General features: G+C 45.4%; 1 protein-coding gene and 1 long non-coding RNA gene across 3 annotated transcripts in view; both read left to right on the top strand.

Annotated features, from left to right (window-relative positions):
* SDK1 (sidekick cell adhesion molecule 1) overlaps positions 1–21,702 on the top strand; it is a 553,308-nt gene that overhangs the window by 182,402 nt on the left and 349,204 nt on the right. For both annotated transcript variants that reach the window (XM_053213474.1, XM_053213475.1), the window contains one exon: positions 17,883–18,016. In XM_053213474.1, coding sequence (XP_053069449.1) covers positions 17,883–18,016 — 134 coding nt within the window. The remainder of the gene's footprint in view (positions 1–17,882; positions 18,017–21,702) is intronic.
* LOC128313670 (uncharacterized) lies at positions 811–9,668 on the top strand. Its single transcript, XR_008294678.1, has 2 exons — positions 811–7,333; positions 8,474–9,668. It is a non-coding gene; the product is annotated as an uncharacterized LOC128313670 (long non-coding RNA).

Raw genomic sequence — 21,702 nt, 5'->3', positions numbered from 1 at the left:
CGTCCTAGTTTTTTTCCTCATGCCCTTTCCCCGGCTGAGGTTCCAATCCAGACCCCATGTCTCTGGTCTCCCTCAACCCATGACCCTTTTCTGTCTTTTCTTGTCTTCTGTGACCTTCGCAGTCTTGATGAGGAGCACTGGCTAGTTGTTTTATAAAATGTCCCACAATTTGGGCTCATCTGGAGTTTTCTCATGTTGAGGCTGTGTTGTAGAAAAGGAGGAAGCATCCCAGAGGGTGAACTCCTTACTCATCAGATCGGGGCCTGTGACACTGGCCCCAGTGACGGCTGCAGATGTCAGCCGTGGTCACTTGGTCCGGGTGCTATCAGCTGGGTGCGTCCCCTGCAAAGTCACTGCTTCTTCCCCAGGTTGTGTTCTCAGTCCAGCCACACGCAAGCCCCACCCACCGGAGAGAATTTGTGGACATAATTTAAACCACCACAAACAATAAATACTTTGGGGTAGATCCTTTGAGGTCCTACAAATATCCCGTTTTTCTTAAAATTCTGCTTGCTCATTCTACCATTCATCAGTGGCTCTTGTCCACACCAACTATTTCTGTGAACTTCTTGCAGTGGCTGTTCTACTTTTCCCATTCTTTCTGTATTTATTAATCCAGATTCTCCGGTCAGGAGAATATGTCCTTCCTCCTTCGATCATCTACCATTCGATCGTTATTTATGGTAGTATGGATTTATGTCATTCTCTATCTGATAGGAGCTTTATTCTTCCTTTAAACAACGATTTTGGGTCTTTTATTACTTTTTCATTCCTCTTATAAACTTCAAAAATATTTATTTTCCGCTTTCAGAAAGTTCAACTGGAGTGTTTTTTAAAATCTTATTAAACTTTTCAACTGAATCTAGAAAGACATTTTATCTTTATGATCCAGTAATTGTCTTGTCTGGAAGCACGGCATGTCTGTCCACTTCCCCCCTTACTCTCTTGAGACCTCTTCTGGCTTCTCCAGGTGGAAGGCACAGGACTGTGTTCGATACCATGTGTTCTAGACTGACAGCTGAGACTCCGTAACTTCTCTCTGCCCTTGCTTGGATTTCCTTGTTCTTGAGCACGGCGAATTTGGAGCTTTCTGCTCTTGGCATCTATTTAGAAATTACCTTACTGACTAAATTGCTATGTCATGACTGCTTGGTTCATGTTTTTTTCCCAACTTCTACACTTTTCTTTTCCTTTTCCGGGTGAAGCTTTGGTTCATTGTCTCTGAGATGGAACAATACACCTTTCCCAAAATGATGTGGCTAGTAAGGTTTTTACACAGGCTTCATTTGAACCTTCAAGTACGTACAGTGAAAACCGGATATTTTTTGGCTAGATTCCAGCAGGGGTGTGGATTTAGTACTCGATCCGCAGCCTTTTATGAGCAGCTTTCAGGACGGTAGGTGAACTGAAGGGAAGAGAGCAATTCTATTTTCTTATTTTTAAAAAAAATCTTGTCCTATCATCTGTTAGTCAGCTTGGCCTTTGAGTAATGGCATATGCATATCTTTATTCTTGTTCTTCATTGGTTAAAGTGTCCAGGTACATTGATGTGCTCCTAACTAGTACTTTCCTTTTTGCAAAGTAAACTGCTGTTCACACTGCTGTCACATACCAGATAATTCATAAAGTACCACAGTATTCAGAGTTACTAGCATCACTCCTACACAGCTTATTCCTGCATCAAAAGAGGAAAGTCCTTTGTGTCCTCTGACATATCTTACCGCCCGCAGAGGCGTTCTAGAAGCCCAGGTGTACCAGAAGGCTGGCCTCGCTTTTTCTTGGCTCAGCACACTTGTCCTCATCTTGAGTCTGGGTTCTGGGTGACTAACTCCCTTCAACTTTCTCTTCATATCAGCCCCTTTGTTCCTCTTACCATAACCGAAATGTCCCAAACTCAGGTGTTTGTACAGTCAAATGTAGTTTTTAGCAAATTTCTTTATTTTACTAGTATATCCCACAGCACAGTTGAACTAGCTATACTAAGCATATAGTTTTTGAGCAAAGGAAGACAGAGATGCTTTTTCATCTAGGAGGCATTAGTGTGTAATTAGCTGTTGCATATGTTACAGAGTTTAATTAATAGCCAAAAATAATATTTTATCACCGTAACTTTTTTTCTTTGTGGTAGCTCTAATGAAAACTTCTCTAATATGTCTCTACCTTTCTTTGGAGCACAGTGCATGTAATTTATGCTCTTTTCAGTATCATTGCAAGGTTATAATTAAAAGCATAAATTCCTGTTTCATGACCCTGAGAGTCTACTGAATTGTTCAATCCCTTTTTTATCTTAGATTTACCGACTGGCCTCAGCTATGCATTTTGCGTTCTTGTAACTACATTTATGTACCTTATTTATGCCCATTGTTGATTGTCACCGTGCTGTCAGTATCCCTGTCTCCTTCATTCTCCTTCATTCTCCCTCCTCAGCCCACACTGTCTGTCTTCAAGCTTGACCAAAGCAGGAAGTGGACTTCCTGTTGATAAGATCTGGAAGGTTCTGGATGATGTAGCTGCTCCCACCTCCTTGGCTTCACGGACCCCCTGTATCACACCACGCCTGTCCCACCTCAGGGCCTTTTGCACCTGGTGCTCTCTGTCTGGATCCTCTAACCTTGGTTTCATGTGGCACATCCTGTTTAGCAATTCGGTTCCCAAACACCAGCATTTGTCTCTCCTAGTAAACTGGCAAGAACCCTGGTCTCTAGAGTGCTCTAGGAGGGTAGAACAGCTTGTTGGTTTTAATTCCCCACCGTTCTGTCCCATGGAATGAGTTCGGAGTGTTCCTTCTGCTTTTCTCTGGCATCAGTTTGGGTTTTTTTTTTTTTTTGGTTTTATTTTTGTTTAATTTTTATTATGAAATAATTATATATTCATAGAAAGTTGTAAGAATTGTATCTTTCCTCAGAGAGTCACCACGTATCCTTTAGCCAGTGGCCATATTTTACATAACTGCCGTGCACTTTTCAAAACCAGGAGATGGGCACCGGTACCGCGTGTGTGTCTAGTTCTGTGCCGTGTTATTACGTGTGTACGTTGTGTATCCAGCACTGCCGTCAGGACACAGAACCGCCCCGCGACCTCAGAGATCTCCCGAGTGGTTGCACCCACTTCTCTCCCTTACAGCATCCTTACCAGCAACCACTAACCTGTTTTCCATTTCCATAAGTTTGTCATTTCAAGAATGACGATATAAGTGGAGTCCTACAGCATGTGATCTTTTGAGATTGGCTTTCTTCACTCAGTAGTGAGGTAGCGCCCTGGAGGTCCATCCGAGCTGTGTGCTATCAACAAGTAGCTCCTTTTCACTGCCGGTGTCGTGTTCCGCAGTATGGCGGCAGCAAACTTTGTCCAACTCTTTGCCCGTTGAGGGACATTGGAGTTGCTTCGCGATTTGGACTCTTCCAAATAAAGCTGCTGTGAACGTTTGTGTGTAGGCTTTGGTGTGGATGTGAGTTTTTCTTTTATGTGAGATAAATGTCCAGGAGTGCAATTGCTGGGTCAAATGGTAAGTATATGTTTAAATTTTTAAAGAAACTGTCAGTTTTGCAGTGTGGCTCTAACATTTCATATTCTCGCCAGCAGTGAATGAAAGCTGCAGGTTCTCCGCGTCACCGTTTTTATTTTTGCTGTTTTAATAAGTGTGTACTAGGAGCTCATCATGGTCTTAATTTGCATTTCCTTCATGGCGAGTGATGTTGAGCAACTTTTCATGGGCTCCTCTGCCATCCGTATATCCTTTCCAGTGACATGCCTCTCAAGTCCTTTGCCTGTTTCCTAATTGGGTTTGTTTTTTTTTTCACTGTGGACTCTTGAGAGTTCTTTCTGTATTCTAGATATGTGTCCTTATGTCAGTCCTGAATATTGGTTTACAGGTATTTTCTCCCCATCTGTAGCATGCCTTTATCTTTACAGGGTTTTTCACAGAAGTTTCTATTTTGTTCATCTTGTTTATTGATTTTTTTTTCATTTATGCGTTATGCTTTCACTGTCCTGTCTGAGGACTCCGCACCAAGCTCTAGGTCCCAAAGGGGTTGTCTTGTGTTTCTTCCAGAAATTGTATAGCTTTGCCTTTCACATAGAAATCTTGAATTTATTATGAGTTAATTTTCATTTAAGGTGTATAAGGCTTAGGTCCAGGATAATTTTTTTCCCTGTGAGTGTCCATTCGCTTTCACACCTTTGTTGAAAAGGCTTTTCTTCCTCCGTTGAATTGCGTCGTCACTGTGGTCAAAAATCCATTGGATGTTTTTCCATGGGTGTTTCTAGGTTCTGTATTCTGTTCCATTGATCTTCATGTCTCTTTATCTTCCAATATCATACTGTTTTATGAATCTTAGAAAAATCTCCCCTGCATCTACAAAAACATGCCTGGGATTTTGATAGGTATCATATTAAATTTATTTACTTGTTTGGAAAAAAATGATACCTTTATTATTTTTCAATCTATGAAATGGATATGGCTTTCCATTTATTCAGAGCTTCGGTCTCTTTCTCCAGTGATTTTGTACTTTTTCACGTAGAAGTCCTAGTCATACTTTCCAGATACTCACATAAGTATAATTTTCCCATTTGTTGAGCAATCGCGAATGATATTATGTTTTCAATTTTTGTCTTCACATGTTCATTGCCATTACATGGAAATACAATTGGTTTTTGTGTGCTTATCTTGTACCCTGAAACCTTCCTTTCTGATTTGTATGCCTTATTATGATGCCGAAATCACGCCCTTTCAGGGTCCTGGAAAATTCCTCTGTTGAATCCTGAGCGCTTTCGATGTGACCTAGGCTTTGATCGTTTCCAGCCTATGTGATACATGATGTTCAAGGCTCATCTTGTACATTCCCTGGCAGAGACCACATTCTGGCATCAGAAATTGGAAACATCACTTTTAACTACTGTGAGAGACTGCCTGACTTCACAGTTCTCTGCTGGAATATGGCCACTGATTAAACCTCTTGGTACTCCCTTATCTATCAGAGAAGTTCCCAGGAGGGGTTCAATAATTAATTACCAGATGAAGGAATGAATGAATGAGTGAATGACTGAATGAAAGAAATACATCTTGAGCTAGTCTCTGATGATGGCAAAACAAAAAAATATAATATGGCCCATCCAAGAAAGAAGTGGTCAGAGCAATTCAGATCACTACCAGTCTTTCAAAGAATTAAACTCCTGCGAACCATAAAACTTGTCTTTCTGTCCTCCCTCACAGTGACCTCCCACAGGCCTGGCCTCTTTGCTCTCCTCCTTCCTTTCTGGATCCTTTCCAGACTTTGTGTTTCCCTCCTTGGTGTGAATTCCCAAGACCCTCCTCTCTCTCTAGACTCTGCTCCCCCCGCCCCCCACCACCAAACTGCTTGATAAGGCCCCACAGGAAAGGGAGAAGAGATTGTGAATGTTCATGTTTGGGACATCACAAATGCACTCATCACAAATATGAGTGCACGAATGGTGACACTCAGAGGAAGCGCTGCGTCCCCCTACAGTGTGTGAGTGGGACATGAGCTGTTGAATATTGACAGGCCCTAGCCCCGTGCTCAGCACGTGCACATACTTCAGACTTACCTTTTAATACACACGATGGCTCTGTGAGCTGGGTAGAGGTCTCTCATTTCTGAGATGAAGAAACGGAGCCCAGAGAACTAGTTCGTAAGGAGTTTTCTGTGGCTGCTATAACAAATTTCCACAACGTTGCTGACTGAAAACAACACAGATCTGTTTTCTTACCATTCTCGAGGTCAGAAGTCCACAGTGTGTCCGGTGGGGTTAAAATCGACGTGTGTGCAGGGCTCCGTTTCTCTGGAGGGTGTGGGGAAGAATCTGTTTCTCACCTCACCAGCTCTAGAGGCTCCCGGGCTCTGGGACTCGTGGCCCCTCGGCCACCCTCGGAGCTGGCGCTCTCTCTGGCTCTGACTCTCCTGACTGCCTGCCCTTTTGGGGACCCTTGTGATTGTTTGGACCTGCCCACATGGTCCAGCATCATCTCCCCATCTTGGGATCCTTAATCACATCTGCAGAGTCCCTGTGCTGTGTGACATAACCTATCGACAGGCTCTGGGCGTGAGGACGAGGCCATCTTGGGGGCCATTCTGTAGCCTTGGAGCAGCTGCATGCATTGCACACGGAGGCAAAGAGTTGGGTCGTGCCTTTTCCCACCGCTCCTTGGTGGGGGGTCTTGGAGGTCTTTACCTCTGGATAACTCTGGCACAGTTGGCTGTGGTGTCTCACTGTGTTCACACCTAGCGCCTGGTTCATTTTCATCATTTTGGGCCAGGGCGCTAGTTACACACGGCTTGTGACAGACGGAAAATTGAGGAATGTGGCCAAGGACCGCAAGCAGACACACCAGCGCCTGATGGACAACGAACGGTGCGCGTCTCTAAGACAAGTGGAGGCAATTCTGTTTTATGTTACTGGGCTGTGTCTGTCATGGAGATGAAATGCATGGTCATTAACCGCGGCAAGATGTGGAGACAGTTGGGAAAAGTGACTCTTACCCTTTTTTACTATTTTTATCCATTTCCCTCATTGTGTTTTCCTGGGGGATATCTAGGCACTATGAGTGATACTACCTAAAATTTGCACGCTGTCTTTATCTCACGGGTGCATTGTCATGGTTAATAATGTTTCAACATACTTAGACTTTCCCAAAATGGTCTTCTTTAAGTTATTTACAGCTGTATTTTGGGCCTATCACCATTTACCCTTGCAAATCTGAGTTGCCTGCCTATTTTCTCATTTTAGACCCATCCTAATGTCCAAATCAAATGGTTTTATAAAGCTTTTCCTGGGCAAGTCCGAAGTGGGTAGTTCTTGAGAAAAAAGATTGTCTGTCTCCAAAGGAAATGATCACTAATCTTCATAGCCGACCCCACGCCTCTGATTTCTGCCTCTTGTTAGTAGGAACAACGGTTGGACCTAGTAGGGAAGAGAATTCTTACCAGAATTCTCAGGGAGGCCCGGCTTTGGTGTTCTGCCCTGACACTCAGAGGGACCCTCACCCCCAGCTTCTCTACCTCAGGGGCTCGGGGCTCCTCTGTCAAGATCTGGCATATTGTGGAGCCCTTGTCCTCCTGGTCGATGTCCACCCATGGAACTTTGTCAAACCCAAGTGCAACACCGGCTCCGTGGCCACCGCCGCATGCTGGGCACTGTCTTAGCTGCTGAGGAGCCAGACATGAGTCCTAGAGAAGTGGGGGAGAGAGAGAGACAGAGATAGCACAGGGAGGGAGGGGCTTACCCCCGGGGCCTCAACCCTGCTGAATTCCAGGACGAGAGTTTGTGTCAAATACTGTTCCTGGCCTCTTGCCTGACTGGGTCGAGGGAGACTCAGGTGAGGGAACTTTTGGGAATTTGTCTGGGGTGGGGTGGAGGAGACTGGACTGGAGTCTCAATTCTTCAACTTTCCTCGGGAAAGTTACTTCATCTCTTCTAGCCTCTGTTTCCTGTCTGTAGAATGGGGATGAGAACTTAGCTCAGCGTTTTTGAGTCTGGGGCATAGGGCAGGCATTGGGTCAATCACTTTTTCTGTTACCCCATCTGTTTCTCACCCCAGCCCGTGTTACCCCCCACTGACAGACCAGCAGCCTCCTTTGTGTCTGTAGCCTGGGGGGGCCAGTGATGCGTGCAGGGTGCTGAGCACGCTGCCAGGCCCATAGCACATGCTCACAAAAGTCTGGATCTTCTCATTCCGTGAGGAGCGCAGAGCACCTTTGCGGAGGAGGATGGTCGAAAGGGGCTTACTGCTCCTTCCCCACACCTGCAAGCAGCCCCAGCTGGTGGGACGACTGGGGGTGGCCAGGGGGGTCCGTCCTCAGGGAGACCCCTCCAAACGAACAGGTTCACCACCGCTGAAATGGAACTCAGAGGAGTCAAACTCAGGGGAAAACACCGCTGGCTGTCTCCCAGCCGGCGGCTGTGCCGGGTTCCCCAGCGCGGGGTGGGGGGCAGTAATACGGGGTCGCCCAGGCCCAGCTCAGCCCGTGAGGGGCTGCAGCTCTCCCCGGAGAGATTTTCATGTCACGGTAGCAAGGGAGGTGGTAATGGTTCCTGAGGGTTTAGTTCAGCAGCCCGGGGTTTAAGTACCTCCCAGCTTTGTGTATAAGTCCGTTTCTCTCTGTGGACTGACCGTTTCCCACGTTTGTTTGCCAGGCTGTGTGCGTAAGCGCCTTCTGTTTACACGCATATGCCATGGCCCCTACTCGTGGTGTCCAGAAGGAAAGTCGTTAAGAGAAAGTTGGCTATTCTTCTAGATTTATTTCCATCTTCCTGGCTGACAGAGTTATGTCCTTGCGCACGACGATCTTACCCTGTAGTCTGGGGAGCTCGCGTTTTCCAGGGGCGCGTGGGGCCGCTGAGGACCAGCTGTAGTCCTTGAGGCCACCTGTGCTCTGCGGGCACAGCTTTGTCCCTTAGTCGTCAAACAGACTTTAACAAAGAGTGGAACCTTTTTGTAATAATTACGTTTCTCTAGGAGGAGTGATGGTGGCTGACTTGCTCGGGGAGAGCATCCCCAGGAGCCGTGTCCCCCGGGGGTCCGCCAGCGGCCCCGCCTACCTTTCCCTCTTCATGGCAGCTGCTCCTTGTGATTGATCCCGCCAGGAGGACCCACCCCGCCACGGGCGCCGCCCCCGTGGAGCCAGGGTCAGGTGCTCTCCGCCCAGTGCCCCTTCTGCAGAAGGAAGAAAGTCTCCCTGTGCTCTATTCTGAAGAAAAGGAGATGCGGAGAGAAACTGACTTGTCTGATGCTTAAATCGCCAGCCTCAGCCTCCCGACCCAACCTACTAGGTGGGAGTGGCTGGGTCCACCTCACTTGCTCACTGCTCTGGGAGGGACTGATTGTCACAGAGGTCACATAAGGGCACACACCCGCTCTGCGTACTCGCTCAGTCACTTGACCATGGCAGTGCCCGTTGGCTTTGGGGCTGACTGAGGTCTTGTTTTTATTATGCCATATATAAGATAAAGTGAACTTAACATCACGGGCATCTTCGTGGTTCATTCGGTTGAGCGTCCGACTTCGGCTCAGTCATGATCTCACCGTTCACGGGTTTGAGCCCCGCGTCGGGCTCTGTGCTGACAGCTCGGAGCCTGGAGCCTGCTTCAGATTCTGTGTCTTCCCCGTCTCTGCCCCTCCCCTGCTCACACTCTGTCTCTCTCTCTCTCTCTCTCTCTCAAAAATAAACATTTGAAAAAAATAAAGTGAACTCATTTCAGACTTGTCCACTGATGTGGAGGATCTCAGGAGAGCCCCCTCTGGGGAGACTTCCACTGGTGCCTGCCTGGGTTTTAGCCATCTTTCTGGAATCCTTGTTGATGGTTTCTGGTTTGAGTAGATTTTATGTCTGGGTAAGTTCTCAGGTTTGGGGACCTCAAGACTACATGTTGTTGTTGTTGTTGTTTTTCTTGTTTTAATTTTTTGGTTGTTTGTTTTAGTGGGGGGAGGAGAGAAGTGTGCCTGGAAATGTTTATGCCTAAACTTCAGCACTCTTTAAACCTTCCTCATCCAACTCCTCTCTTTTGCATATGACCACACCAGAAATTGTGCCCGGTCACTTCCTTGTGCCTAGAGCTGGAACAATTAGTTAAAATTACAGAAGGCCCTGGATCAAGTATAAACTCACTAAAATGCTTTTTTAAAGTAGCTAGAAGTAAGAATAAAAATAAAATGAATGAACTAGAAAAACAAATAAGGAAATAAATCAACGCAGCTAGAAAATTTAAGAAGCGCTGCCGTAAACAGATGTATTTCTCCTGGGCAAAAACGCCTGATGAAATACACCCTCCAGGAATTGTATCAAGTTGCCCTGTAATTTTTCCCTCTCTCTTCCGTCTCCGCTGATACGCGGCATCTTTCCAAGAGGAGGAGGATCGATTCCATTTACGACACGTCAACATGTGTCGAGAGGAGGCCAGGAATTTTCTGGCATTAAGGTCTTGTACAGTGGGTGTTGCTGCTGGGGCAGTTGATGGATGGAAAGGCCTGGAAATGAGGTTTCCTAGGCCCGCCTGCTGCCGCGTTGGTCCAGCTCCTGCGCGGATGGCTTTAGGTAGTAGCAGCTCTGCATCATTTTGTGACGTGAATCTGGTAATTCAGCGACTCGGCCGTGTTTGTATCGCAGTCTGTGAAGTAGAATGCTACCAAGTATTTGATATATCACCCTGGAAGAAGGACATTTGACTGCATTTAGTATTTTACTACCTACACAGCGCGCCTGATAGACTGAGGAGCCAGATTCAGGTTCAGCAAACACCGAGTGAGGACGCCGTGTCAGGCTCATTCACATCGTTGCCTGATTGGTACTTCACGAAGGTCCTTTTGATGGGAGTATGGTCACTCCTATTGCGCAGATGGAAAAACCAAGTAGTGAGCCTGAGGGAACAAATCAGAGCCAGACCTGATTCTGGGCCTGCTCCATCCACATGGGCCACACTTGCCTGGTCATTTCAAGGACCTTTCTGCATGTACACCGAGTATTGTGATGACTTCAGCCTGGGTTTATCCATGGAGTTCCTGCCTATCCTCTGCCGTGATCTCGTACTGGCGGACAGAGGGGGTGTCTTCTCTGGAGACCGTTGGAGATTTTACCTTGAAGGCAGGCCGTGTTTAATCTCGGGCCGCCAGGAGCTGCTCTTGGAGAAGGTGAAGAAGCTCTGAGCTCTGGTGTCCTTTCTGCTCTCGTTCAGAGACAGACATTGTGCCCAGGAGGGTGTCCTCTCCGCTTCTCTTTATGGGACCCGGAAGTTTCTCTGCCACGGCTGGGCCTACTGACCGGGATGCTCACCCCGTGCTCATGCTGCTGGCAAGCAGTCTACAAAGCCGCAGGCCAGGCCCACGGGTTGGGAGAAATTCGGACGCGTTGTCCTTTGGGACATGTGCTGTCTCACAGGAGCCCTGGGCCAGAGCTTTGGGTCAAAGGCCAGACACGTGGGTAGGAAACCGGTCCTTCCTTCCATGTCACCTCCAGGGGCAGCCCCCCCTGTTCCTGAGGTGTTACATATGTTTTGGGCTAGAGGACCTGGCCTGTCCTTCTAATGTGACATCTGCATTTTACTTCTTAAGGAGCTGTCACCAGGAAGATAGATGTCAGATCTCCCCGTTTTCTGGTGGCTTGGCTGACTCTTTGGCTCCTCCTCCTTTAACATTCTATACAATACACATTGGGGACTTCATACGGCTGGCATTTTCTTCTTCTGTCTTTTGGATGTGTTCTTCCCTCCTCGTGTTCAGGGACCATATTCCCTGGTGACCTTCCCTGGACAGTGTCATTCACACAGCAGTCACTCCATACAGACTCATGGGGTGATTGGATTATCTCTTTCCTGGCCTGGGTTCTGGCACCAAGATGGAGTTGAAAGCTGAAACATGAAGAGAGAAAAATGAATACCTGTATGTTTTCTCCTTGTTATTCATTCAACATGTATATGTTGATTACATCCTTTCAGTCAGGCTCTGTGCTTAAATACTGGGGGACAAGTGTGCATAAGGCAGAACATGTGAGTGTTGAATACACCTCACATCCAAACAGTTTTAAGTTGGTAATCATCTCAGACATCCTATCCCGTAATGTACTCCCACTTGTATCTGTAATGAAGAGTGGACACTTCATATAGAATAGAAGAATTACGTTGAAGACTTTATATAAATTTACCTCTATTTCCCCATATACTTGCCCTTATGAAACTACCTATACATGCTATAGAAAAGAGTCCCTCTGTGGACTAAATTGAAATGTTTGGCAAGGCGTGGACCACAGTGGTGAGTAAGCTGGTGGAAACTTGGCCCAGCCCCTCCCTGTCTCTTTCTTCCATCTCTCGTGGCCTTTGTCCTACCACAGAAGGACAGTGTGTGTGTTACCGGACAGCCACCCCTCTCACATTTGATGGCTGCCTTTCTCCTTGGGGGCTGTGTTCCCGGTACAATGGTGCTGAATTGCCATCCCATGTACCCAGTGTTTCCCGCCATCTATCCTGAGTATTCTTGTCTTCTCAGCTCACCTCGTCCTTTCTGTTGGTTTGAAATTCTAAGAAACAGGCCTCCCACATTCTTCACTTGCTTTCAGAATGTTCTTCCTGCACCCACCGCAAACGGTCAGCAGCACGTGTTTACTTTGTGGCTAAATACACATGACGTTCCGGTGCCTTAACGTTTATTGAATATCCAGAGACTCATTATTGCCAAAAATACTCGAAAGCAATCTTAGTTCTTATAACTATACCAGTAATGGGAGTACATTAATTTTGAAGTTGTCTGCCTTGAAGTAGCTGTGAGGCTGTAAGGCTTGAGATGCAGGCTATACTCAGAACAATAAGCCTTAAACCATTCCATTCAAAACTTAATTGTTTAATTAACATGGAGAACATTTTAGATGTTTGTGTTTTTAAGGACCTAAAAATAATGTCCTTCATTTCCTTGTGCTCTAAAGTTTTTAAAAAAATGTACTTGAATATCAATACAAGCTTAATCAAATGATGCCTTACCATTTGTGATAGTAAAACCACAAACCCAAGTTATACTTTTATGTTTTATGGGCACAGTTCTTATTTTACTGAACCCTTCACTGAATTTTTATCATAATGTATAAATCAATGTATGTATTACCATCCAGTTTGTGTGAACGGTGTCAAGGATCAAAAAACTTACTGATAATCGAAGACCGTTTATCTTTTTTTGAAAGCCCAAGGATGGGTTGCATTGAAAGTTTTGAGGCACATCATGGAGATTTTTTTGGATGTCCCCCGGGACTGCCACTTTGGGCCCACAGCCACTCTTAGGGGAAAGTTAATAAAGTGTTTCCTATTACTTCCTGTAGTTTGTAAAAACACTGAATCTAGGGGGCTCAGTCGGTTAAGCGTCTGAGTCCTAATTTCGACCCAGGTCATGACCTCGTGGTTCGCGAGTTCAAGCCCCACATCCAGCTCTGTGCTGACGGTGCAGAGCCTGCTTGGGATTCTCTGTCTCCCTCTCTCTCTCCACCCCTCCCCTGCTTGCTCTCTCTCAAAACTACATAAACATTTTTTAATTAAGTTAAATTTTAAAAACGAACACTGAATCTGAGCTCCTTGGGATACGGGCAGTGTGCACTTGGTTCAGCTTCGTATCTCCTCCACTCTGAGTTAGGCCTGGGGACTCCAGGCTGACTGAACAGTGGGCACAGTTACTTACGTCTCTTCCCATGGCAGTCCGTGCGAACATCTGCCCTTCCATTCCTGCAGCTCCAAGGTGAGGCGCATGCTGGGCTGTTTTCTTCCACCACCAAGGGCACTTCTGTAATTAATGTATCTGTGCCACAGGTTGGAAAGCAGGTGTTCTTTATGGCGTCCAGAATGTGACGTCCTCGGACGTTGGCAGGTGTGGCAGGAAACTCACTTGTAGCTGTGCCCCCTGGTTGGCTCCCCACCCCCACCCCACACATCACATGCATAAGCCCTTGGGTCTAGGCGCCCAGGGGCGTTTTTCCCTCACGGGGGATTCTGATCAGTGCTGGCGGTCAGAGACCCCAAGGAACTCTCTGAGGTTTTAACTTTCCCCAAATAGAGAATTCTTATTTTGCTTACTGCCTCAAGAAAGTATTGGGAGAATCAAGTGCAGAGTCAAAGGCACTTGGAACGTGCCCTTTAAAATGAGCTCTCTTGTGAATCACAGCATCTCCTCCTTAGGGCAGCCCCACGACGAAGGACAGCTGATAGGTTTCTCTCTGAAAACTCCCTGTGCTTATAGTCAGTAGCAGGTGACCCTTTAACTTGTCCTTCATGAGTCTGACACTCTGGTTTCCCAAGCTGTGGTGCATTTTACCCATACTGGATTACGTTTTTAAGTTAGTGTGTTCTTATCTTTGTCACTATCCCAAAGAATTAGAATTACAAGATTTCACTTTGAAATGTAGAATTAAAATGGGGAAGACTAAGGAAATAGTTTTATGTAAAACCATACGTACGTTTATTTTAATAAAGTTAAAATAAAGGAAGAATCTCTCTGGCTTAATACTGTAATTTTCCTGCAGAGTCAATGTAAGTTTTAAATTAGTACTTCGGAATTATGTGATAAAAAAGCCAAGTAGTCCATATTATGGGCAAAGTATTCAGTGCGTGCCCTTGCGTTCATTTTGAAAGTTGTTCTTCTGTAACAAAAGTGATTTATCCTGGAAAAATTGGAAAAATATTTTAAAACACAGAAATCGAAAGAAAATAAGTTATAATCGTACCACTCAACAGGAACTATTAACATTTTATGCCCTGAGGATGCCTTCTTCTCTTTTTGAACTCTAAAGGGACACTACTGTATATGCTGTATCTGGATTCATGTGACTTCTGGTAACAGAAACCCTAACTTACACAAGTTCAAACATGAACGAAGTACCTCATTCCCCGAAATAGCAAGCCCAGAGACGGGATGGGCTGCAGGATGTGGTTCATTGACTGGGGCAGCTGGCAAGGTGGAAAGACCCCAGTTCTTTCTTTTTTCTGTCTCCTGCTGCCGACGTCATAAGCGTCACACTAAGGTGGCTCTCTTCGTGGTCACCCCATTGCCACTGCGAACATCTGGACAACACGCTTCCTTGCTCGCATCTAGTGGCGGGAGAAAAGCCCTGGTGCCCAGCCCTGGACACCCTGTCCTTCCATCTGGTGAGAGGGGCCTAGAGGCAGCTGCCCCAGAGCAGGGACAGTCACCACATACATGCCAAAGCCACCTGGTTCAAGCCCGGTCTCCTTTGTCAGTCACTGGCAAGAGGGGTTGGATTACGATAATCAGCTTAGACTAGTTGGGGTCAATTCTGCAAATCACTTTGCTAGTGTAAAATGCTGGAGATGTGGAATCAATGTTGGAAGTCAACCCCCACCTCAGTAACCAGACGTTTTCACAGAATATTTTATGGACACATGTGAGAGTCATGTTGAAGGATCACTCAGCATACTTCCTCATCATTGCCTTCAGGTTGTTGACTAATTTGCTCTGACTCTCAAAGTTCTGTCCCTCCTCCTGCTCTTATCTACGCACCGCCTTTCCTCTGCATTGCAAGGGTGGCTGCCTGCAGCTCAGGACAGCACATTTCCTGCCTGGCCTCCGGGAGGGGTGAGAGCTCCCCCCCCAAGCAAGCTCCGCCTCCTTCAGCCGCTGGGGAACTTGGGTCCCGGACCAGCCCCTGATGGTCTTGAGCCTGGCACCGGTACCTGTACTGGCCTCCGATGACCAAGAGACACGCCTGGTGCTGCGAATGGGCCGATTTGCCCGCATGTGTGGTGCCCCACACAAGGTGTGGGCTCAGCAGAATCAAGGTCTGTTGGGGAAGAAGAATGAACGTGTGGTACCTGCTCCACTGTCTTTAAAAATTGCTCTTTTCAGAGGCGTCTGGGTGGCTCAGTCGTTTAAGCGTCTGACTTCGGCTCAGGTCATGATCTCACGGTTCATGGGTTTGGGCCCCGCGTCGGGCTCTGTGCCGACAGCTCAGAACCTGGAGCCCGCTTCGGATTCTGTGTCCCCGTCTCTCTTTTGCCGCTCCCCCACTCACACTGTCTCTCTCTCAAAAATAAACATTTAAAAAAATTTTTAAAAATTTCTCTTTTTGCCACCATTATAACAATTATCTGAATTATCTGAAATTAAGATAACTGTCTTTAGATAGTTTAATTTTCATTAAAAAAAATCAGTTTCTTCATTAGACATGCTCTGTTCAGAAAGAGTTGGAGAGGAAGAAAGAATAAAGTCCTCATTAATCTAATGTTCTCCAAAGCTTTGGCATTTTTGCAGTGTCTTTTTTGGCATAGACAAGTTTTTCCTCATAAGTTTTGACTTAAAATGGTCTAGAAATTAAAAACTAGAAGAAAAAATGGGCTTAAAGATACAAATTATCATAGATGTAAACTTTAATATTTTTGTTCTTTATGTACTTTTTTATTTTTAATAGCCTTGAGACAATGTCATAAATAATATAGAGAATTAATAGGTATTTTTGCAGAATAATTCTGAGAAATCATAGGCATATTTGAAATTACTATGGCAAAAATCAGATGTTAAGGAAAAAAGTTATGACATACTCAGTTTTTAAAGTTATACTATTAAGGTGTAACTTCAGGTGTAATAAATATTCATACTTAATTTTAGGTGCTGGTGTGACGTGCACTAAAATAAAATGGAACAATTTCTGTGGTTCTATAAAGGAATCTATAAAGGAGTCATAAATAATTATAGTAAAGCTTCTTTGAGGTATTTTTATGGGAATAAAAATTGAAAACTTGTTAATAGGGAAATTTTTGTGAGAAAGAGGTGAGTTAGTCTTAGAGACCTCAAGCTGCAATATATCGTATGGGGACCCTGAATAAGCAGTTAACTTCTCAAGATAATCTTGTATAACGTATAAAAGTTGAGTTTTTGAAAAAGCTTTCCAGAAGGTAGCAGGAAGGAAAAAATTATTATTATAGTAAAATTCCCTGTGACAGATCACCCAGTTTCTGTGTTTTTTCTGTTACTAGAATGGAGACCTTTTCTGGATTTGGAAGGGCTACGACTGCCTAGGATTAAAATGAACAAATAGGGGCGCCTGGGTGGCTCAGGTGGTTGAGCGTCCGACTCTTGATTTTGGCTCAGGTCATGATCCCAGGGTCGTGGGATCGAGCCCCACGTTGAGCTTCACATTGAGCGTAGGGCCTGCTCTGCCTCTTGCCCCTGTTCACGTGCTTGCTCGCTTGCTCTCTCTGTGTCTCTCTAAAATAGATAAATGGATTAATTAATCAAGATAAAATAAAATGAACAAATAAACGTATTTCCTGTAGAATGATAACTTGTGTGCAGCCGTGGGATTCACTTCAGGTCCCAAGGTGCTCCCAGCATTGGGAACTAAGAGCCCTTTGGTGCTCAGAATGTGTCTTACTCTCAGTGGGAGGCCGCCCTTTGTATTTTGTGTTTTGTAGCAAAGTCTACAAATGCTAGCAAGAGCAGAGGATACCAGGACAGCTTATTTTAATTAAAAGCTGCTTGGATTTATGGAAGTTGTGTCTTTGTTGTTCTTCTTCCTCTTCTTTTGAATAACCTGGTGAGTCTGGGTGTGATCTGGTTGGCAGAGCATCTGTTCATACGTGGGAAGATCGTGTTCTCCCCCTGGTATTGTTACCTTGCTAGGTTACCTTGAACGAATAACTTAACCTCCCTGTTCCTCAGTTTTCTCATTTCTGAAGAGAGGGTGGCTGGCCAAATGTGTCTCCCAGGTTCTTTCCTGCAGCAGAATTGGGCTCTACGGGAAGTCTCCGTGAGGAGGGGTCAGACTGTGAAATGGGCGGGGCAGGGAGATGGCTGGGGTGAAGGACGAGCAGGCCTGGCATCAGCAGTTATGGGAGAATCCAGTTGAAAGGGCCAGCACCATGCCCACTGGCGACTTTTCTTCTACCCGCCAGTTGAGAAATAGAGAAACAGAAACCCTAATGAGGTTCCTTGGAAGGCGGAGAAAACCGCAGCAAATTCATTTGCCCCCCGGTCTAGGTTTTGGACAGTTCCGCCTTCCATCTGAGAGTTTATTTATAGTTTGTGGCCATGGTGTGATCTCACGGCCCTGCCTGAAAGAAAAAGACCAGCCCTTCTGGGATTTCTTGAACTTGTTACAAGTTCCCAGGGGAAGCTCTGAGTTTTTAACTAACCCTGGATATGTGAGTGCCTCACAACCGAGGGTCAGTAGGGAAGCAGAGGGCTCAAAGCCTCCCTACTGGAGTGTGGACGAGGCCAGAGGAGGCTCAGCCACCGCCATGTGCCTCACCTCGGCCTGTGTGTTTTTGTCCTTCGAGATCTTTTTAAAGCCCTGGACACGCCTCTCTCATTGGCCTGATAAACTAATTTGCCTTACGAACAAGAAGCGCTGTGGAGTGGCTCTGACGCTGTCTCTTGTCTGACACAGAGCCATCACACTGGAAAATCAACTGGTGATCCTTGCAGCGACAGCGGGTGATGCCAGGGTTTACTACGCACAGGCCGTCAACGAACGCAACGGAGACAGCAAGACCAGCCCGCTCGTTCACCTGAGCGTAGCAGGTGAGTTTTGAGACGCCACATGATAATTCTGAAAGCAATAAAGTCTTGATTTAATTAATGCATGTCTCACGGGGCCCTTTGCAATCAATCTTCTGTCTCTAGGATGGTGGCCATGGTTCGATATTGATCCACTGTCAATAGTTGCTTTCTTTGAAGCTGTACGCGTAAAATGTGAACACAACAGGTGATGCCCACTGCAAGATCTTATTCGTTTTGGGGGTTTTAAAAATCGTTTTTAACGTGTACTGTTTTTAACAACAAATCTTGGTTTATAAGGAGTTCCATCAATGAACCTTATTTGAGACTAGATTAGGCACAGGTTATGTTAATTTAAAAATAAAATCCTTGAGAAAACATAAATATTGTGTTCAAATTAGCAGTGTTTCTTAATCATAATGAGCTGACCATTTTTTCTACCTGATTTAACGGAATTGTGAAGAGAACACGCACAATTACCGTTACACCTGCAGTTTATTTACAGAAATGTTAATCTGAGGAAACTTAGTTTACACATTTGGCCTTTGAAGAGGTCTCTAGGAATTCTCCCAGAGTTGATTGCTGGAGAAGGGGAAAATGACCAGAAGCAAAAACTCTGACCTAAAAGATTAAAGCGTGCGTCTCACGGGGCCCGTCGCCAGGCGTTTGCAGCATGAAGCTTCATGGGATGAAATGAGGTGATTTTGTGTTGAGAAAATACAGGTGGGAAATAGTTGTAGACTTCAGAATTCCGTGATCACATCAGACAAGAGTGAAGTAAGTGATTTTGTCTGTATGGTAGCAGACGTCACCTTTTTGAGAAACATCTCTGAGCAGTGGCTTCCCCCTCGGGTTTGAAAAGGTTCCTTTCATTCATGGGTTGGGATCATAGCGTTTGCTGCTTGTGCTCCCCGAGGGATACGATTGCACGAAGCCAAGTAGGGCTGGCCGAGGGAATGTCTGTAGCAAACATGGGGTAGGAGACCCCGGGGTTACCTGGTCGGCTTCTACGTCCCCTCACATTCCCGGTAAGTGCCCCCAAGTGGCCATTATCCTGCCATCAGCCCCTTTGTTCCTGGGTATTGAAACCTGATCTCCAGATTATAGACTGGGCACAGACTGGGCTGTCCCCATGGCCTTTTTAAGGCTTTGGAGAGTTATGTGCATCGACTAGGTGTGGTGTTCACAAAATATAGGCCAGGAGGTACTGATATTTAAAGGACCAGAGTGGAAATAAATATGACTTCTGAAGAATTTTTTTCAGTATCGATAACAACAGATGGAAATCACATTATTAAATAGATTGATTGCTTTAGTGTTTTCCAAGTTTTACAATTACAGCCATTTCTTCTATTTAGAAAATAGATTTATCACTCAATTGTGATATACCTACCAGGATAATAATTGGTCAAACTGGTAAAATTCTAGGTCAGAAACAAGGAAATTGGCCTCAGTCTGTTGGAAGAGAGAAAAAAATTCCACAAATATTCTGGTTAATGTAATGCTAACATCAAAGAGTTATGAAATAGTCTGAACCCATGGTGTTCTACATTGCCTATTGTAGAAAGGCCAGTAGGAAACAAAACTAAAACAGTGATTTTGCAAGTTGCCATACTAATGGATACCGTAGCGTTAGGTAATTGGGATATGTAAATGCTTTTTCAGTAATTTCAGTTTCTACTCCAACCCAGAAGTGTATTGGGAGTAGCTCATAAATATTATAATTAACTGCCTTGCATTTTGCTCCTTGTGTATTTTTATCTTTTCATTGGCACCGGGTAAAATGTGTAGAAGGTGGGTTATAAAGAGGTTGGTGATACGGACGGACTTGTTTTAAATCTCAGGAGAAAAGCTGCCTACTGTTTCCTTATATAGTCTTTGCTTTTTATTGGGTCCAAGTAAAATGTGAAGAATGAGAAGGTTGAGGAACCGGCCTTATTTTGATTCTTAGGATAACATTCTGTTGACATATTGGATTTAGCTGAAAGTTAAATGGCACTCAATTATGCGCTTTCTCACTAAAAATCCTATTTTGAAACCTCTAAAGATCAGGAAATTGATAAATCTGCAGAAACCCCAGAACTGTGTGTTTACATGTCGCTTCCTTCCGGAACAGTGGCAGAACCTATAGTTCAGGACTCCCTGCAGCACCGGGGGAGGCTGCTTGGGGATGAGGTGTCCTCAGCACACTTACACATCTTTTGTTTCTTTTTTTTTTTTTTTCTGATGGAGGCTTTGTAAAAACACCAAACAAGATTGATGAAATTTTTTTTCAAAACTTGCCAGCCAGCATTTCTGAAGAATCCAAAGATGCTACAGCCAATTATCATTTAACGAAGATAAATTTTTCTTCGGCATCAGGAGAGTAAAATAAAGAATGTTTCTGTGTGAATACGACTGAGGTTGGTAGGGGTAACTGGAGGTTAAGTTCCTGGTGCCTTGTACTGTAGCTGATTTGAAATTGGAGAGTGCCCGGCAGCCCCACCTCTCGTTTCCTATCGTAAGAATAAGCTGTCCCTCCTGCAGGACAGCCCAGTGTCAGGTGGGAGAGCACAGGGGGGCCGGCCTTGCCTCCAAACATCTAAATGAGTGATGCCCTAACACCCAGCCCCCCCAGGGAGAGTGATGTATCTTCCCCAGCAACTGTGGACTTGAGAGTTCAAAACCTCGCCACCGTTTCGGTTGCCAAACGCTTTACCTACACTGGAAGCGTATGGGAAGCAGAAGATAAAGAGGATTTAAATAGAAATAAATAAATGTTTACAAAAGCGTGACAATTAGCGGGGAAATGCAGTCCCATAATGGTGCCGCTTGCTGTTGGTGCATGGTTGGTGGCTGGCGTTCTCATCTCTTCACGTTTCTCCCCCTTTTGTCTGGCCAAGAAGATAAATTGCAGCATGTGCTGCACAGATACCTCCTGTCCTGAAGGAGAGGCCATCTCTGAACTCTCCGTTCTCCTCCCCCGTGAAAGCTTGCTGCCATCTCAGGGGTGGATTTGCTTTGAAGTTATGATGTGACGTGAAGCCAGCAGATGTCAAGGACATAGGTGGGACCGTTGAAGCGCCCTGCATGAATTTTTCATCGCTGGCTCCCGCAGTTCAGGTGCACGCCAGAAAAAGAATGGGCTGAACTCACCCGAGAGTAGACGTTTCTATTCTGAGGTCAGACCCAGGCAAGCTTTTATAAACCTGTCGACCTGCTTTTGGTTTTGGCTTTGAAGATTTTACATTGAGTTAACTTTTGTGGATCAGATCTTCTGAACTGAATGAATATGTGAATAAGAGCTTCTCCTTAAAATCAGAGAAAAGGGTAGAGTCAGGAGATGAGAGGAATTCCGCACGATGATCAATCCATCATTGTGTGACGGCCGCCTGCACACCTCGACACATCATCACTTCTGACCTGATGCGCAGGACGTCAGGCGTAATGAGAGTCTCTGCCGGGGAAGAGGCTTAGGGGGAGAGAGACACGGCCGCCTGCCTCCTTCCCGTGTTTTCACGTCTTTCATTTCAATACCTGCTCTTCAAACAAAGTCCTCAGCTAGCATATCATTTTAGCTGATCCTCCTTCGGGCTGACAAACCATGGCTTTTCATTCTGAAGACCACTTAACATTCTTTTGTCCTCTATAATGCTAATTTGACTGCAGACCTCATATAGGCTTAGTAGTTGAGACCGGATTCCTGAGAATAATGTCCAGGAATAGTCAAA

This window comes from Acinonyx jubatus, chromosome E3 (assembly GCF_027475565.1).
Source record: "Acinonyx jubatus isolate Ajub_Pintada_27869175 chromosome E3, VMU_Ajub_asm_v1.0, whole genome shotgun sequence".
Classification (NCBI taxonomy): Eukaryota; Metazoa; Chordata; class Mammalia; order Carnivora; family Felidae; genus Acinonyx; species Acinonyx jubatus.
Note: the sequence above shows the minus strand (reverse complement) of the source record. Positions and strands in the feature narration are given on the sequence as shown.